The following is an 18,008-nucleotide window of genomic DNA, read 5'->3' as shown; positions in this document are numbered from 1 at the left end:
TCAATACACTGCTTTTGGTAGCACTACATTTTCTATCAAGATGCATTTAATGGGGCATTAAACATGAGACTGCGATTGTCTGTTGTTGGCCATAACGGATTCTGCCGGCCGTAAGGATCCTAAAAAAAAAAAATCGGCGTCGAGTAAAAAAATTACGCTACGCCGATTTTTTTAAATCAAAAACGTGATGAAAAGTCGGGACACACCCTTTTCCGAGCGTATTTTTTTTTGCTCAAGCACCGGTGTCAGTGCGGTGAGATAGGGTTCGTCCGCCAATCGCACGTGGCCTTAGAGACGGCTTGCGATTGGCCGGCGAGCGCCCATCGTCCCCGCGCTGACACCGCTGCTTGGGTGTGCCTGAGCGGAAAAATATGCTCAGAAAGGGTTGTGTCCCGACCTTTCATCATGTTTTCAATTGGGAAATCGCCGTGGCGCGATTTTAATTTTTTTGATTATTAGGGTGCTTAAGGCCCGTGAAGTCAGTTATGACCAGGAATAGACGATCGTATAATCCTATTTAGTGCCCTTTTAAATATGTAGGGGAAGTGGCATCACCCCTATGATTTCGCATTGGTGAAGAGCTATCTGGTCTGGATTGCATTTCTTTATACCTCAACATACGAAAGACGAAGCCGACGCGCGGTATGCATCTCCAAACTCTGGAAGCGGACATTGCAGGCCTGTTCGTCCTCAATTACGCGGGCAGAAATTATGCAGTATTATTGCGGAAGGTAGAAAGGATGCAAATGCATTGAAGTAAAGATAATGTCCGCTTCAACTGAATAAAGCGCCTTTTCAGGAGAGCGTTGAAGACTGCGTCGGCGTCTGAGAACGTTGACGGCTCGCTGGCGAACGCCGGCGTGCGCCTCTCATGATGCGGCGCCTGGAGGCGAAATAAAACAGACTCCTTTCTAAAAAAACAAAAATAGCAACAACATTTTTTTAAAATTTTTTTTATATATGTTGAGCAGATGAGGTGAGTTGAACTTTCGGGTATTTTGAAAGTTGCGGGCACCGCTGCTCACATTGCTTTTCTGGCTCTCAATATGGGTGTTTCTGCCTAAATTATAGTTTTTGTCATTTTAATAAAGGCAACAAAACGAGAGTTTCAAAATTAAGTATGAGGAATTCTATTATTAATTATTAGAACTAAAAAGTATTGCATCTATTACCCCAATCCAATTTGAATAACAGAAACAAAAAAAACTCGTAAAGTCTCTTTTTTGTTTCGAGCTCTTATTTGGACTAGAATTGGCGTCTTGCAAAGTTTTGAGTCTGGGGCATATTATTAAGTAATTAGTCGCCCACCTAAACGTGTGTTGTACGCCACCAATTTTTTCAATGTTTTTTTTTGTTCTTAACTACATGGGTTTCACGCGAATTTCGGAAATTTAGAACTTAATAACAGCAAAAATAAAAATAAAAAAAAATTCAGAAAAGTTTTTTTTTCTTTGAGTTTGAATGCTTTGTTGTACAAATTATTTTATTGTACATATCCCAGACATGAAACAATTGCAGCGTCTCCTTTGGCATAGAATGACCCAGCATCCTACCAGGCACGCGACGTCGTGTCAGCGTCGCCATGTCATGGGTTTGTACCGTTCATTTTCCGTTTCTTGTTGCTTTTAAAGCATTCGCAGCTATTATGTTCTTGATTGTCGTTTTTGTTTCCAATAGTGTTGTGTGGCGGGCCCAGCTTTCGGCAAGTTGAGCCGGCCACTCTCTTCGACAGTTGTACGCTACACTTTTCAAGGCGACATCGGAGTAAAGGCCCGTTCACACTCTTGCGACCGAGTTAGACCGAGTACACTTTTCAAGGCGACATCGGAGTAAAGGCGCGTTCACACTCTTGCGACCGAGTTAGACCGAGAGAGACCAAACCGGTTTTAAGCCTCTTGCGACTTCTTAGGACCAGCTCCGCTGCATCGCATCCGGCCCTAAGAAGTCGCAAAAGGCTTAAAAACCGGTCTGGTCTCTCTCGGTCGAAGTCGGTCGCAAGAGTGTGAACGGGCCTTTATAGCTTCAGTTAGGTTGAAATTCAGCAATTAAAAACCATAACAGTTCTTTATAAACAAACCTTCCAGGCCGTTGGCAACACAATCGCCATCATCGTCGAAAGCTCAGTCACACAACTGATCCTAACCTATAGGTGATCGGCTCCTCAAAGTGGGTACTTTATATTATTTCTTCAACGGCAGTGAATAAAAAAACCTTGGAGGGCCACTCCTTCAAGAACGGGAGTGCGTCGCTCACCTGAGATGAAGAGAAGAGCTGGTCAACGTAGAGCCATATCAACTCCACGAGGTCCCCGGCGGCAGCCAGGGACATTCCCAGCAGGAAAGCATAGTGCGCCCCGAACAATGGGACAAGAACCAGCGTGGACTTGAACCATTTCCTGCAAAATTGCATTTCAACCCCCGTTAGAGATTGCGTAGCCACGACCGACTGGATAACAAAAAAGGAAGACTTTGATGCGCACTAAAAAGGTCTGTGAGTTCGGAGTCGTGCAGAACACGGAAGCGGTCAATCTAGTCGAACGATCGAAAAGTCTAAGGAATCACAAAGCACAATGTACGATTTGACCAAATAAGCCAGGAGGTACGGACAGTAAGGATGACGTTTCGCTTTCCCCGGAACCTCACGCATATCGTTTTTTTTTTTATCCAATTGCATAATAAACTTTGTCGTTGGCTGGGATGTTTTCATTGTCCACCGTGATTTTCTGACTTCGTGTTTAGCCGGAAATTAAACTCGCAACCTTTTTAGTAGAGAAATTCCTGTGACGTAAAGGAACTAATGATTTTGGTGGGTTTCATCCAAGTGTTCTTACTTTTATGTATATTTTGGGATCAGCGAAAACCGTTACTGACTGATAGAGTGGACCACAAAATGCTTAGCTATTGGGAGCAGAATTATAATAATTTTGTTGAAGCTCACTGGTGCAGTTTGTACCACAGCGATTTACGTACTCTAGATTCGAGTAGTTTCCCCGGGCAAGAATCTGCTAGATGATGAACAAGGAAGTACGCTTTGCCAAAGGTATTTTGCGCGTGTGCCATTTGAGCGACGAGTTTTTGTTAAGCAGTGTTGGCGCTAAAGCGTTATAAGCAACGGCGTTACCCGTTACTTTTTTCGGTAACGTAAAATGGTACTCATTAGGTTTTCAAAATGGGTAACGTGCTTACGTTACTTATTTCGTGTAACGAGTAACTTAGTTACGTAAATCGCTGCATCTTCTTCGCAAAACCTACAAAAATGTACACTTACATTTTTTTCCTGTTTGTATAGTTCATTTCACCTTAAGTCCAGAAGCAGCCCACGCTATAGAGCTGATGGGACCAATATGACAGCGTCAGAAGGGCACTATCATGGCGTCTCTCATGTTTATGTACGTGTTCTATCGTCGCTGAACCAGTCACAAAAAAAAGGCCCCAGTGACTAGCGCTTTTGACGCTGCTCGATTGCTTCCGTTAGCTCGTCGCGTTGGTTGCGTTCGGACTTAAGCTGAAACCAAGTATAGGGGCCAATTAATTGTTTCGTGGACTCATTCCGCATACCTTAAAAGGTTTGGGTGTCTCATCTCCACGCAAAATGTCCCATCCAAGAAATCCCCAACGTCCAACCCCCTTTGTCCCAGTGTCGAAAAATGCTGTAGAAAAGACAAACGCTCTTATTGTCGCTAAGATAAATTAAAAGTAACGCAGACGTAACATGCATTACTTTTTATCGGTAGCGGTAACCCGTACCTTTTATTTTGATGTAACGTAGGCCGGTAACGCGCTCCTTTATTTTACAAGTGGCGAGTATAACAGATTTTATCACTGTTTTTTCGTAACGACTACAATAATGCTGTCGAGTGAATGTAATCCACTCACACTTTTTCTCGTGATGCATGAAAATAAAATATAGGGCCGTTTTTACTCCAGCCTGTATTTGCGCTGCCCTATTTAATAAAAAAAAAGAAATAGAGCAAAACAAACCTCCCATAAACTCGCCAATTCTGAGTTCCAAGCTCAAGCGTAAACTTCGACCTTTGGGGTAAATTGAAAACGAGTCTTTCGGGCTAGAACATTTTCAGGTTGCCCGATGTCAGGTTGACTTCAAAAACAGAGTCCCGTTCCTTATTTGTAAAAATAAATATAAACGGTGTCGTGCAGTAGCATTCCTGGTCACCTCAGCAAAAATAACACGAGTGTGTCGGGACACAGTTGAATGAGAAGTATGCAATCGCTCCACTCCCAATAATAAAAAAAAAAGCCACTATATTTTCATTTTTTTTTTTAATTTTGCGAACAACTACCTACGAAAAAATAAAAACGTCTATAAAGTTATATATTACAGCCTGGTATTTTATGACTGTAATTATCGTAAGCGTCCTTTTTAAACAACAATAAGACCTGTCACCGAAAGGTGTGGGCCACTTACAATAGATAGCAGAATAACTTGTACACTTTTTTTTTTATTTTGAAATTTACATTTTTAAAGATTTCAGGCAGCTGAAATTCAATTTCCAAACTGAATGGATGCCGCACTGCCGTCCCACACTCTCAGAAATCGGGTAGTAGTACTCACCCCCCTTGCATCATATACATCTATCCAAAAAACACTCGACCCCAGGGGCAACAAACCATTTTCGAGCCCAGACACGGAGTTTGAGGCTAGACTCTCACCGGCGTCCCTCCTAACCCTAACTGAGTGGACTGTGATTTCAATAGGTGCAGCCAGCGTAGGTGTAGTTTCAAAAAACTGCTGGCGGCTAAACTCTCGTGTTTTCCCGCTATATTTTGTGTTTCATGGTACATGTATTTTCCCGAGGACATTGAGAAAGCATTGTACCACAGTTGAAAAAAAGAAAAAAAAAAAAAAAAAGAAGCTGTAAACTATTTTTGTTGGGTACTTGCGCGACAGAACGAATGCGACTGGAATGTATAGTTCTAGTTATTTTGTGTTTTTTTCTTACGAGACGTTTTGACGGCGCCGCGGGATTCGCCGCATGTGAAACGACAAAGCGCTTTGCTGTCAAAAATAAATTGCACCAGAAGAGGGTCGAGAGGCATGCATTTTTCACGCTCACAAATATTGTGTTTACCGATAGACAGGACACGGACATACAATTGAGGAAGTGTTAACATTCGAACAATATATCGTACGTACCACACACGATGCACCGTTATTCGGAAAAATTTATTTGAGAAGGTTCTCAAATAACCCAGTCACAGTCGACAACAGTTGCATCTTGACGATCGGACGGAATCCGAAATGGCTCCGTTTTGGGGCACATTTTGGGGAGAGCTTCCTTTTTAACAACCGCACCAAGGCAAAGGAACGAACGTGACTGACCCGTCTCTCACCCCAATACGGACAACTGTTTTTGGAGATGACTGAGGATTCTATGCGGATTATCTCTGGGAGGGGGGAGAAGAATGTTCGAAAAATCGCGTCTAGGGTCGTTCGGCGTCCTTCACCTCCTTCGTTTCCCGTGAATGTAAAGCAGAAAAGTTTCAATGGCAGACACTTACCAGCCTTATTTCTCACAATAGAAGATAGTAGGGGTACGCAGCACGCATAAAAAAATTAAGTGGAAACTTTCAAGAGGGGCGAGAAAACGTCGAATGCAAAACCGGAAAAAACGTAGGTAGGAAATCGCGCTGAGCAGGTCTTCACAGACCGAGAGAGTGGCAGAAAATTTCTAGCTGATAGAGGGCGCGAGAGTCGCACCAGCCGCATCCAGCGTTACTAGATCCCTTCCGTCGTCAAACTCCCCCGGCGGGGGCCGTCGATGCGTGGCCCATTTTCGTTTCCGTTCTGAGACAACGGTTAGTTCTGAAGCTCCCGCATATGGTTCAGGTCGCTAGGGCTACACGGGGGCTGAGAATTAGAGTTTTGTAAAAAGTACTTTAGTTTTGCAGTAAATTGTTTTCTATTGAAAGTGTAGGTTTATTTTGCTTGGGGGTATTAGACCCCCTATTTCTTAGAGTGTAGGATCACTTATTCAGCCGCCCTTTATCTTCATCAGCAGGGAGCCTGCAACAACAAGGTTCTTCAGAGAAACCCTACTTAACACTTTAGACTTTTGGTGTTTCCTCTGTGACGTTCGGTTAATTTTGACTGACCTGAATGCAAAGCGAACTTCCCAAGACACCTTCATGAACTTTGTGCCAAAAATAATACTTATAAAAACGTATTTGGAAGCAGACACACAAAAGTGATACACTATATGTTTTTTGCTAGCAAAAAACAACAACAACGTAAGGGCAAAATTTGAAAGTAGGAAATAATACGAGGAGCTATCATGCGTTAGGTGGGGACATTGAACAATTCCAGAACAGAAGAGACCTGTCAATCTCAGTGTGGACGGGTCAGGCGCCGAGCAGTACGTAGGGGTCATTGTTGCGGACCGACTGTTTCTTACCTGTAGCGGTACTTTCGTGCCTGAGGCGTCTGTGAAGCGAAGAGTTTAGCGAACAGAACCCGCGTGATGTTAAGAAAGAGAAAGAAGTTCACCTGTAAAGAGACAGTAATGGAAGAACATTAGATCAGACTCCTTGGTGTTACTGTTCCGCGGGAAGTAGAAAATACTACTTGTAGAGCGGGTTAGGAAAGGTTATATCCAGAGCGTGTTCTGGCATTTCGGAACACGCGGATTCATTCTAGGTTTGTAACTAGGGTTCCGTGGCTCCGAGGTTCATTATTTCCTTGTATTTGGGGGTGTGCTTTTTTTTTATAAATTATGAATGGTCATAGTTATCTGAAACGTCATAGTCATAACGTTCAAGGTCAGCTCCACGATATTGTGAAAACCAGCTCCGGAGTTAATTTTCGGTGTATATCTGTTTATACAGAAAATGTTGAATTCTAGTCATAACCTAACTTGGGGTGCCTGTACAACCGAAACAGAAACAATATTTTTGAAAGAGCTCCGGGAAGCGTCTGGTATCATCTGCTTTATCAAGCTGTTCATATAGAGTGAGGGTTGCCGAATACAATATAACTAAAACACTGTGGCCCGCGGAGTGCCATGGTCTTTTCAGTAGCGCCCGGCTCGCGGCCCGCTGCTATCAATGCAAAACAAATCCGAGTGCATTTACGCTACCGCCTAACGTGTGCCACAGCTACAGTGGCTTGGCCCTCGCGTAATTCGGTATTATTGCAGCACGGTTGTCGCTTCTGAACCACCTCCTGGGAGCGATTCTGAGGACTTTCACGCCATTTTCGCCTCCGCTGTCAATTCCGCTCTCGTGCCTCATCCGTACTTTGTCTACGACGAGCCTCCCCAGCGCGACGTAACTGAAATTTGCGTTCTTCGTAACCACCTACGGACTTCCGAGGCTTACCTATGCGGAGCGCAAGCTCGTCTGCTTCTTATGAAGTCACTGTGGTGACGTCAAAACGCTGAGCTCTGATTGACACAGATAAAATATGAATGGGTAGATTTCAACGCAAGATGCCTTGACGTCTAGCCGTTATTCTTCCATCAAAGTCAATCAGAGCTCGGCTTGCTGACGTCACCACAAACCCTGCACTGCATACGCCGTGCAAGCTCGTCTGCTTGGATGGTCATATAGGCGCCGGAACAGCGCTCACCGGCTCCTACAAACGACATAAGTAGCTTCGTTCGGTGCACCTGCACTTCCCGCACCGGTACAGAAAAGTGTAGGGCAAAGTACTTCCTGTAAGTGTATTGAGATACGGCAGGAAGTACACCACCTACACATCCCTGCACCAGTGCAGGAGTTGTAGGTAAATCGAACAAAGCTACTATAGTCACACCGACAATGTGAGAAAAGCACAGAGCAGCTTAAGTTGCCCCGAGTATAGCGAAAGCTTCTTAGATTCGACAACGCTATCCCGCCGCGTGCACTTCGAGCGCGCGCGCGCAGCCGAAGCGCGGCGAGAAGTATGGAGCGCGTGCTGGAGGCTGGGCGTTGGAAAGACACACCTTGACGTTCTCATTCTGTCAGTGAACATAGTCATAGTTTTCTTCATACTGACAAAGTCTAGCAGATCGCCACGAGAAGCGGCCGCCGAAATGGAAAAGGTGGAGCGGCAGACAACGGATGAGAGGAGAGCCACGTGACAGGCGCCCCGTGGCGGCGCGACGCTGAAACACACTTCTCCCGTGCGATGTGATGCACGCTCGTGCTCCTCGCGTTCCTCGCGCTACCGCTTATTTTCCCGTCGGGTTTGAAAATGATGCTTCGGGTCCTCGCCGCTGCAAAAGCTGTGCACTGACGTCGAGGTTCCCCGAGAAATGCTCTATGCTGCCACATCTTCGCTCTCCAAATCTGCGACCGGGCAGTCTATGGCTCCGTCGTCGAACTGACAGGCTTTGTGAGGATAGAGGAGGCTATGATATAGTAAATCCACGCAGCATCACCTAGCTCACGTATTCGCTGCAGCTAGCACGCCTTGTAGCGTCTCACAGCGCCAGCAGGAATGTTGACTAATTGAGTTTGTGCCTTAGAGCATACTTTCTAAAGACAACGTCGGGGAATGGACGCCGCAACCCTAATTTCCACACTCTAAAAAAAAAGGGAGTAGTACTTCCTCCCTTAAAAGAGGTACTCGCGTGTTCCTTATATTGCTCTATAAAGGGAGAATATTTCCTCCTACAAAACGGAGAGAAAATTCGCTGCCCTTAAAAGGGAGGAAAGTCTCTACCTATTTTTGCTCGCGGAGAAAAAGTTCGTCCCCTAAGAAGGGAGGACAATTGCCACCTTTTTTTCTCTCAACGGAGGAAACATTCTCTCCTCGTGTAATTGATATAGCTTCCAACAGATAGCGCTCAAAACGGCAAAAAAAAAAAAAAAATGTCGGAGAGGCGTTGTTTTTTTCTTTCTTTAGGTTCTGCCGACTTTCGAACGCTATATGGTAGAAATACACATGCATCACTGAACACACGGAGCACATGCAGATCAATAACGTACACAATAGCAACAACGCAGCGACACCGGGCCCCCCTTTTTCTTATTGTATAAGATTGATTTATTTACATAGTAAAAGAAAATGGGTGAGTCGGCGGCTCGCGACTGCCCCATGAGGTGTAACAGTTCCGAATACATACACAGTAACATAGACTTGCATGGTCAGTACAATTCAACAGTGGGCCAAAGAATAATAACAACAGACAATAGTAACACAGCACTTGTTTTCAGTGACTTGTTATGTGGTCATCTCGTTATTTTTAATCGAGATTTAAGAGTTTCCCAAAAGTCGCTTTCCGGGAACTCTATCTCCTTAACTAAAAAGGTAACATAGTTAACTCCTTGAATCAAATACCTCCACGCGGGTCGACCACCTTCTCTTACCAGAGTGTGAACCGTGCGAGAACTCCAAATTGCGTGTAAATCAATTAAAGTTACTATTTCAAGGCTGAGACTATGCTGTGGCTTAACGACATCTAGAAACGTCATGCTATGCCATGTAGGATGTAAAGAAATTCCTGCTTCCGCCCGCGGCTGGGCGGCGACACCGGGCCCCCTCACCTCTCTACGTACGCTAAGTTCGAACTAGCTCTATATATGGCAGTTTTATTTTTGAATCCGACCTTTTCGGTGACTGCCATTATTTGGCGCATAAACACGGAAAGGCGCAGTAAATATTACTCTTACTTAAAACATTATTTGAATTGTCTTGTGGAATAGACCCCATCTCTTAATTCAACACACTGAGCAAAGCAAATGTAGATCATTAGGCTAATTAAATAAAATGTAATAATTATCTTGTGAATGAGTTCGATGAATCATCTTGACAATGCAGTGCTGAAATGCAGTACACTGTGCTAAGCTTTGCAATCAAGCTATTGCTCGATTGCAGTGTTCAGTGCCGGTGTAATTATTTTCAGTTTTGGTAGGGTAATTAATCATTTTAATTGTTGCACAAGTTCAACGGATTTGCAAACAAACAATTACTGATTTTAATACGACTCGTTGCAACAGCAGAGAATATATCTGGGGTCATGCTTTGTCACCGGTGTTACAGAAATTTAGAATTGTTTTAATATACTAATCTGGAGCGTTTTTTCTATAAAAAATAAGTGCCGGGAGTGATAAAGACCCACGAACCATGACTTTGGTATCCTCAGCAGACAACTAAAATAAGACTGTCTTTGGTGATATAATACAACCGCTTGAAAACATCACATTGCCCGAGTCAGAAAGTTAAAAAGCCCATGTTGAGAGTTTTAGTAGACCGTTAATCACTCCCGCAACTTCATACACAATCCGTTATGGCTTCCGCTATATATACCGTAGCGGAGCTGCGTTTTCATGTTTTAGTAGAACGTTTGCAGCCCGGTGCAGAATAGAGCGTTGCGAGAGCTAACGCAACGAAACTCTTTCGGACACTAAAGCTAAAATAGAGGTTCGTAAAGCAATTGTTAGTAATCTTCTATTCATGTCTCTATCTAAATAGTATTTTAATTTATTATCGAGTGCTTATGTTCATGTTTGCTCCTTTTATAAGTACGTCCAGTACGTTTGCGACGAGTTTGAGATCCAGGTTGTTGACGCCGGGTTGGCTTGGTCATGTACTACAGCCGCGCGCGTTTCGCGACACAAAAGGAATCGCACGATAATAGACTAAGTCGGCCGCATAAAAAAAAAAAAAAAAAAAAAAAAAAGTTTTTTTTTTGGGGGGGGGGGGGGGGGGGTGCGAGTTTTGACATGTAGCAGGAGATGCGGCGCAGCGCAAACTAAAAAGAAGCAGCGGTGAACCGTCGGGTGTGGGGAATCATTCGTTCGTTCAAGCCCGCGGATATGACCTCCTTCCCCACTTTGCCCCGCAACCCGAATGGAATGTCTGTACTACCCTTTCTTCCAAGTGTACTCTTCCCGAATGCATAGTTGACCTTGCTTTCCGGGTCCGTTGCCTCGTCCCTTCCCCGAATCGTCATTTCAGTGTCGTTTCTTGTGCGGGGCTATGGTTCTTGAAAAACACGTGTTCCCGCAAGCCGGTTGTGTTCCCGATGTGGGCGGACTACAGCGTGTGTCGGACGCAGTCGCTCGCCGCAACGCAGTGCTCGTTCCTATCGACCTGATATGCTGTTCTGTTTTAAGGCTAGCCCACATGGCGCGTTTTTCAGTGCGTCTAGACGCGCGTCTCGGCTTGGCGCGCGCGCTAAGCCAGACGCGTGCGCCCAGTCAAACCACACGCCGCGCTGCCGGGCAGCGCTTCGCGCCTGCGTTTCCGAAGCGTCTGTCCAACTTAGCCAGACGCGCTTAACAAACATAAGCAAATTTAAAATAGAAATCGCGCGTTAAATGATGGCTACATGCCGTAATATTTAATTTTAGTAATAGTAAGCACGCATTTTTATTACAGCAATTGCAATGAAGCTCAATTTCACTACTTTTCATCCTTTTTAGTGCGGACGCCTCATCCACGTTTCGATACGCCATTGGCATCACCATCGCCCGCGCCAAAACATTCACAGCTGGCCGCTGGCCGCTACAGAGGTTACGTTGTTGCGGTTGTTGCCGGTAGTATTAATTTGTACCTTTGTCTCTCGGTGTCCTTGTATTCTTTACATTTAGCCTGCCAGAGTGCAGGACGCTTTTGTACTTCGCTAGGTCCTCTCTGTTCCGCTGAAGCAGCGTCAGCCTCTCCCGCGAAGCAGGGAGGATTCCCTGGATTTGTGTAAAAGGTATGGTAAACTGATATCCGCGGGTGGAAGGACGTAACTACCATGTTCGCCCTGCTGCTAGTGTTGGCGGGGCCTAAAAACCGTTTTTATTTAAGGCCGCGAGCGTGCAAATTTTGTAAACTCCGCGCGTGCGGGTGTGCGTGTGTGCGTGCGCACGTGCGCTCTGCCTTGGAATGGCACAGGGCTGTTACCCGTTCTGTATGTGTATCTTTCTGTTTTGAGTGTTTTCATTTATTTTCCTCTCCCGTATCCCTTTCCCTTCTTGGCGGCGTGCTAGCAGGCCCACATGCGTAAAGGTCTCAACCTTTCTGCCTAGCCTCGCACGCTGCCGAGCGGGTATCGCAATATGTGCAAATAAAAATTATTATTATTATTATTATCGCCTTTGTCGCGAGGTCCGTGGCGAAAACTACAGTCCTACAGTGGCGAAAACAGAGGAGAAAATTCAAACGCTCCTTGCAACTAGTGAACACGGCCGTTCATTGGTGTTTGCCTTCTGGACGCAGCACGAGACGCGACGTGTGGACGCAAAATATCTGGCTCCTCCAGATACGCCGGAATGCGCCAAAAAACGCTGCGTTTCGTCCCGGCGCCGGAAGTGACGTCAAAGCGCAGGCGCAGGCGCGACGCAGACGCGGAGAAAAGCGCACCATGTGGGCGAGCCTTTATGCAGAACTGAACTAAACGCCTCACGGATTACCTTTCGCTGTATGGTACGTACGCTTTATTTCAAGAGTATACGTTTCTCGCGGAGGTGATGGCAACCAAGCTACCACGCGCTCAAGTTGCCGTCGCCGCCAGTAAACATGTTTACGGTGTCAGCGGCGGTTCGACCGCCGCTGCCGCCACGAATATAGAGGAGGAATTTTCGTCCCTTTTTCAAGCACCACTAGGTCGCGCTGCATGTGGATCGGTGAAAGGGAGGAACGGGGGCAACTTCCTCCCTTCCGTTGGCGACAGGGCGGAACATCGTTTTTTTCCTCCATTTCTCCTCCTTTCTTTTTTTAGAGTGCATCTGAAGGTTTAGCTGCGTCCTATAATTGGTTATTATTGAAGCCATCACACAGAAGTCATGTTTCATTGTTTAAATTTTATCAGGCGCTTCGCGACCCCCCTTCCAATATCTTGCGGTTAATTATGTATTGTAATCGCTAGAGCATCGACAGTTCGAACGCAATCAGGGCACCCTAACAGTCAGCGGGCAAGGCCTGGGTGTGAAACAGCAGAGCGCTCCTCGCTGGCATTCACGCGTATGCGTGGCAGTTGCTGCACTTCGCTTCACATCTTGCAACATCGCTGTCTTGTCTGAACAAGAAATTTGCTTGCTTAACAAGACCGAATATTAATCGGACATGCGTTTAATTCATCGTGAAACAGACACAGCCAGCGGGAGGCTGCATACATTTTCCTCCTTATGGTGTGAGTAAGTCATTGTGAAGCTACAATGCTTCTGTGCTCTTCCGTATATTAAGAATGCAGAACAACAGTTCCTCGCAGAGCATTTTACTCTCTTAACTTTAGCAAAGCGAATGCTAAAAAAAAGAACCGCGTCCTCTCCAGGGTTTCGTCTTCTAAAGTGGAGAGAGTGGGGGGCTCTGAAGGAAGAGCTTGTCCTGCATTCTTAACCTCCAACAAACTGATGATCAGCTGCAGGCGTTTAACCTCTCCCGGAGATGTGTGGAGCATTGAAACTCGTCTTCTCTTATACGTCTAGCGAAGTCGATTGAGCAAAGGTATTATCTATGCTCAGTTGAATTTTACTTCAGTTTCTGTTTGAGATATGGAATCGTTTTTAATTGCATACAACTTTTACAGTGAAGGTATCCTTTGGTTCAAAACGTAAAGGAGCATATTAAAAAAAAATATTTGTGGAAGATTTAGTACTTTTATTGTCTTTTCTAAAGTGATATTTTTTATTAAACATAAGCAAATGTAATTCTGTCGTACAATTGCCACCAGAAAAATCGATGATGTTCTATCTTTCATATAAATTTAAGACCGATGAACAAGGAAGTCAACTCACAGACTATGCAAGTTCTAAATAAAACCAATGAACAGCTAAAATGTGTGAGACGTGTGTCGCACAAGGGTGTTACAGCAAATTCTGCTTGTGCGCATGTCAATATACGCTTCAAAGTTCGGTAAGTGTGTGCTGGTCTCAAAAATACAGTCCTGGAGAGTTTCCACCAGCGCTAAAAAGAAAAACACGAAATGGTAGTAAGCCCTAGTAGTGATATACAAGTTAAAGAGCCCCTGAAAGAAAAAAAAAAAACATTTGTTTTAACAATTTAATTGGGGCACGCGTGTCAAAAAAGTTAGTTTAGATAAGAAAAAAACAACAACTAGAGCAATATTGACGACGGGCGACGCGATTTAGTCATTAGTCACCTCCTTTCCACTTGTTTTCTTGCTCGGCATGCTTGGCGCGTGGATGTGAGGTGCCTCTCTGCCACCCATAGATGCGGGAGATCTCATAAAAATAAAGAAAGGAAAACACTTTGCCCAAGACATTTGGTGGAACTCCGTCTATCCTTGCCCCTTTCGATTACGTATAATCTCTCTCCTGCTAAACTCGGCGCACGTGTTACTGCTGCTTGTAATATAATACAACGCATTGCGGATTATCTAATCCATTGACTTACGAACAAAGAAGAGAACACTAGCAAAGCTAAAGACATTCTGGTTTCCTTCTTATCCGGAAAAAAAACTGAGGATGAGACTGCTTGAGGATGTCAGAGTATTAAGTTCTGACTGGAAGCAGTAGTGCGCACACGGAAGGGATATATGTCTTTGCCTCTACCCACAGTCTCCCTCCAATCAAAAAGGACGATAGCGCCGTCTGCTCTTGGCCCATTGTATCGTGTTCGAACGCCGGACACAGGCGGTCGGCGTTTGAGCGCGTTCGAACAGTGTTCAGAGACAATTTCACAACGAGAGTCCCGTGATTCGACGCTTCCGGCGCTCTCATCTTCTTGCTCTTCCACCGTTCATCTCCTTATAAAATACGAGCAATACAGATAACAAAATTAAGTTTCCCCATTTTTCGATCACCAGGTACCTTATGGGTGGTCAACACTGAAAGTGTCATAGCGTTCTTTAATGTCGCGTTATCTGGCGTTCACAATAAGCAAGTGGTTAGCGAAAAAAAAATCAGTGACTGTGAAGGTAAGCTGGTGATAATACATAATATTGTGACACCTGAGACTGTGTTGAGAAAAGAAAAAAAGAAACCTTCAATTCGGAAGAAAAAAACAGCAGTAGGAGAACATCTAGAAAGAGGCGTTCTGCGACCAAGTCTTTTCCTTTGAATTGAAATAATTATTTTTTAGTTTTTTTTGCACCAGAGTCTCTGGTGTCACATGATTATTAAGAAAGCGGCGGTGGCCCTTCATCCATCATATTCAAGAACCAGATTAATGCAGTGTTCTTCTATCTTAAATTATTTCGCATTTACGGTGTTTCTGAGTTCCTGTTGTCGTGAATATCATAGTACTTATTTATAGCAACAAGGGTGCGTTGTGTGGAGTAAGTCAAAAGCAAGTAATATTGCTGAAGTACCCGCTAAAGAACAAAGGAAATGTCCACAAAAAAGTACCCCTTCCGGTCTCATAAAGATACGAGGACGGTCCGATAAGCATACGTAATCGAAAGGGGCAAGGATAGACGGAGTTCCACCAAATGTCTTGGGCAAAGTGTTTTCCTTTTTTTATTTTTATTTTTATGAGATCTCCCGCATCTATGGGTGGCAGAGAGGCACCTCACATCCACGCGCCAAACATGCCGAGCAAGAAAACAAGTGGAAAGGAGGTGACTAATGACTAAATCGCGTCGCCCGTCGTCAATATTGCTCTAGTTGTTTTTTTTTTTCTTATCTAAACTTACTTTTTTGACACGCGTGCCCCAATTAAATTGTTAAAACAAATGTTTTTTTTTTTCTTTCAGGGGCTCTTTAACTTGTATATCACTACTAGGGCTTACTACCATTTCGTGTTTTTCATTTTAGCGCTGGTGGAAACTCTCCAGGACTGTATTTTTGAGACCAGCACACACTTACCGAACTTTGAAGCGTATATTGACATGCGCACAAGCAGAATTTGCTGTAACACCCTTGTGCGACACACGTCTCACACATTTTAGCTGTTCATTGGTTTTATTTAGAACTTGCATAGTCTGTGAGTTGACTTCCTTGTTCATCGGTCTTAAATTTATATGAAAGATAGAACATCATCGATTTTTCTGGTGGCAATTGTACGACAGAATTACATTTGCTTATGTTTAATAAAAAATATCACTTTAGAAAAGACAATAAAAGTACTAAATCTTCCACAAATATTTTTTTTTAATATGCTCCTTTACGTTTTGAACCAAAGGATACCTTCACTGTAAAAGTTGTATGCAATTAAAAACGATTCCATATCTCAAACAGAAACTGAAGTAAAATTCAACTGAGCATAGATAATACCTTTGCTCAATCGACTTCGCTAGACGTATAAGAGAAGACGAGTTTCAATGCTCCACACATCTCCGGGAGAGGTTAAACGCCTGCAGCTGATCATCAGTTTGTTGGAGGTTAAGAATGCAGGACAAGCTCTTCCTTCAGAGCCCCCCACTCTCTCCACTTTAGAAGACGAAACCCTGGAGAGGACGCGGTTCTTTTTTTTAGCATTCGCTTTGCTAAAGTTAAGAGAGTAAAATGCCCTGCGAGGAACTGTTGTTCTGCATTCTTAATATACGGAAGAGCACAGAAGCATTGTAGCTTCACAATGACTTACTCACACCATAAGGAGGAAAATGTATGCAGCCTCCCGCTGGCTGTGCCTGTTTCACGATGAATTAAACGCATGTCCGATTAATATTCGGTCTTGTTAAGCAAGCAAATTTCTTGTTCAGACAAGACAGCGATGTTGCAAGATGTGAAGCGAAGTGCAGCCACTGCCACGCATACGCGTGAATGCCAGCGAGGAGCGCTCTGCTGTTTCACACCCAGGCCTTGCCCGCTGACTGTTAGGGTGCCCTGATTGCGTTCGAACTGTCGATGCTCTAGCGATTACAATACATAATTAACCGCAAGATATTGGAAGGGGGGGTCGCGAAGCGCCTGATAAAATTTAAACAATGAAACATGACTTCTGTGTGATGGCTTCAATAATAACCAATTATAGGACGCAGCTAAACCTTCAGATGCACTCTAAAAAAAGAAAGGAGGAGAAATGGAGGAAAAAACGATGTTCCGCCCTGTCGCCAACGGAAGGGAGGAAGTTGCCCCCGTTCCTCCCTTTCACCGATCCACATGCAGCGCGACCTAGTGGTGCTTGAAAAAGGGACGAAAATTCCTCCTCTATATTCGTGGCGGCAGCGGCGGTCGAACCGCCGCTGACACCGTAAACATGTTTACTGGCGGCGACGGCAACTTGAGCGCGTGTTAGCTTGGTTGCCATCACCTCCGCGAGAAACGTATACTCTTGAAATAAAGCGTACGTACCATACAGCGAAAGGTAATCCGTGAGGCGTTTAGTTCAGTTCTGCATAAAGGCTCGCCCACATGGTGCGCTTTTCTCCGCGTCTGCGTCGCGCCTGCGCCTGCGCTTTGACGTCACTTCCGGCGCCGGGACGAAACGCAGCGTTTTTTGGCGCATTCCGGCGTATCTGGAGGAGCCAGATATTTTGCGTCCACGCGTCGCGTCTCGTGCTGCGTCCAGAAGGCAAACACCAATGAACGGCCGTGTTCACTAGTTGCAAGGAGCGTTTGAATTTTCTCCTCTGTTTTCGCCACTGTAGGACTGTAGTTTTCGCCACGGACCTCGCGACAAAGGCGATAATAATAATAATAATAATTTTTATTTGCACATATTGCGATACCCGCTCGGCAGCGTGCGAGGCTAGGCAGAAAGGTTGAGACCTTTACGCATGTGGGCCTGCTAGCACGCCGCCAAGAAGGGAAAGGGATACGGGAGAGGAAAATAAATGAAAACACTCAAAACAGAAAGATACACATACAAAACGGGTAACAGCCCTGTGCCATTCCAAGGCAGAGCGCACGTGCGCACGCACACACGCACACCCGCACGCGCGGAGTTTACAAAATTTGCACGCTCGCGGCCTTAAATAAAAACGGTTTTTAGGCCCCGCCAACACTAGCAGCAGGGCGAACATGGTAGTTACGTCCTTCCACCCGCGGATATCAGTTTACCATACCTTTTACACAAATCCAGGGAATCCTCCCTGCTTCGCGGGAGAGGCTGACGCTGCTTCAGCGGAACAGAGAGGACCTAGCGAAGTACAAAAGCGTCCTGCACTCTGGCAGGCTAAATGTAAAGAATACAAGGACACCGAGAGACAAAGGTACAAATTAATACTACCGGCA

General features: G+C 44.9%; 1 protein-coding gene across 1 annotated transcript in view; it reads right to left on the bottom strand.

Moving 5' to 3' along the window:
* LOC120850149 (parathyroid hormone/parathyroid hormone-related peptide receptor-like) overlaps positions 1-18,008 on the bottom strand; it is a 258,878-nt gene that overhangs the window by 38,182 nt on the left and 202,688 nt on the right. Inside the window, exons 9-10 of the mRNA XM_040222557.1 lie at positions 6,413-6,504; positions 2,254-2,395 (exon numbers count right to left, since the gene is read on the bottom strand). Of these exons, the coding sequence (XP_040078491.1) occupies positions 2,254-2,395; positions 6,413-6,504 (234 nt within the window). The remainder of the gene's footprint in view (positions 1-2,253; positions 2,396-6,412; positions 6,505-18,008) is intronic.

Source organism: Ixodes scapularis, unplaced genomic scaffold (assembly GCF_016920785.2).
Source record: "Ixodes scapularis isolate PalLabHiFi unplaced genomic scaffold, ASM1692078v2 PGA_scaffold5__190_contigs__length_132052651, whole genome shotgun sequence".
NCBI classification, from domain to species: Eukaryota; Metazoa; Arthropoda; class Arachnida; order Ixodida; family Ixodidae; genus Ixodes; species Ixodes scapularis.
The sequence above is the reverse complement of the archived record's forward strand: the minus strand, read 5'-3'. Positions and strand labels throughout refer to the sequence as shown.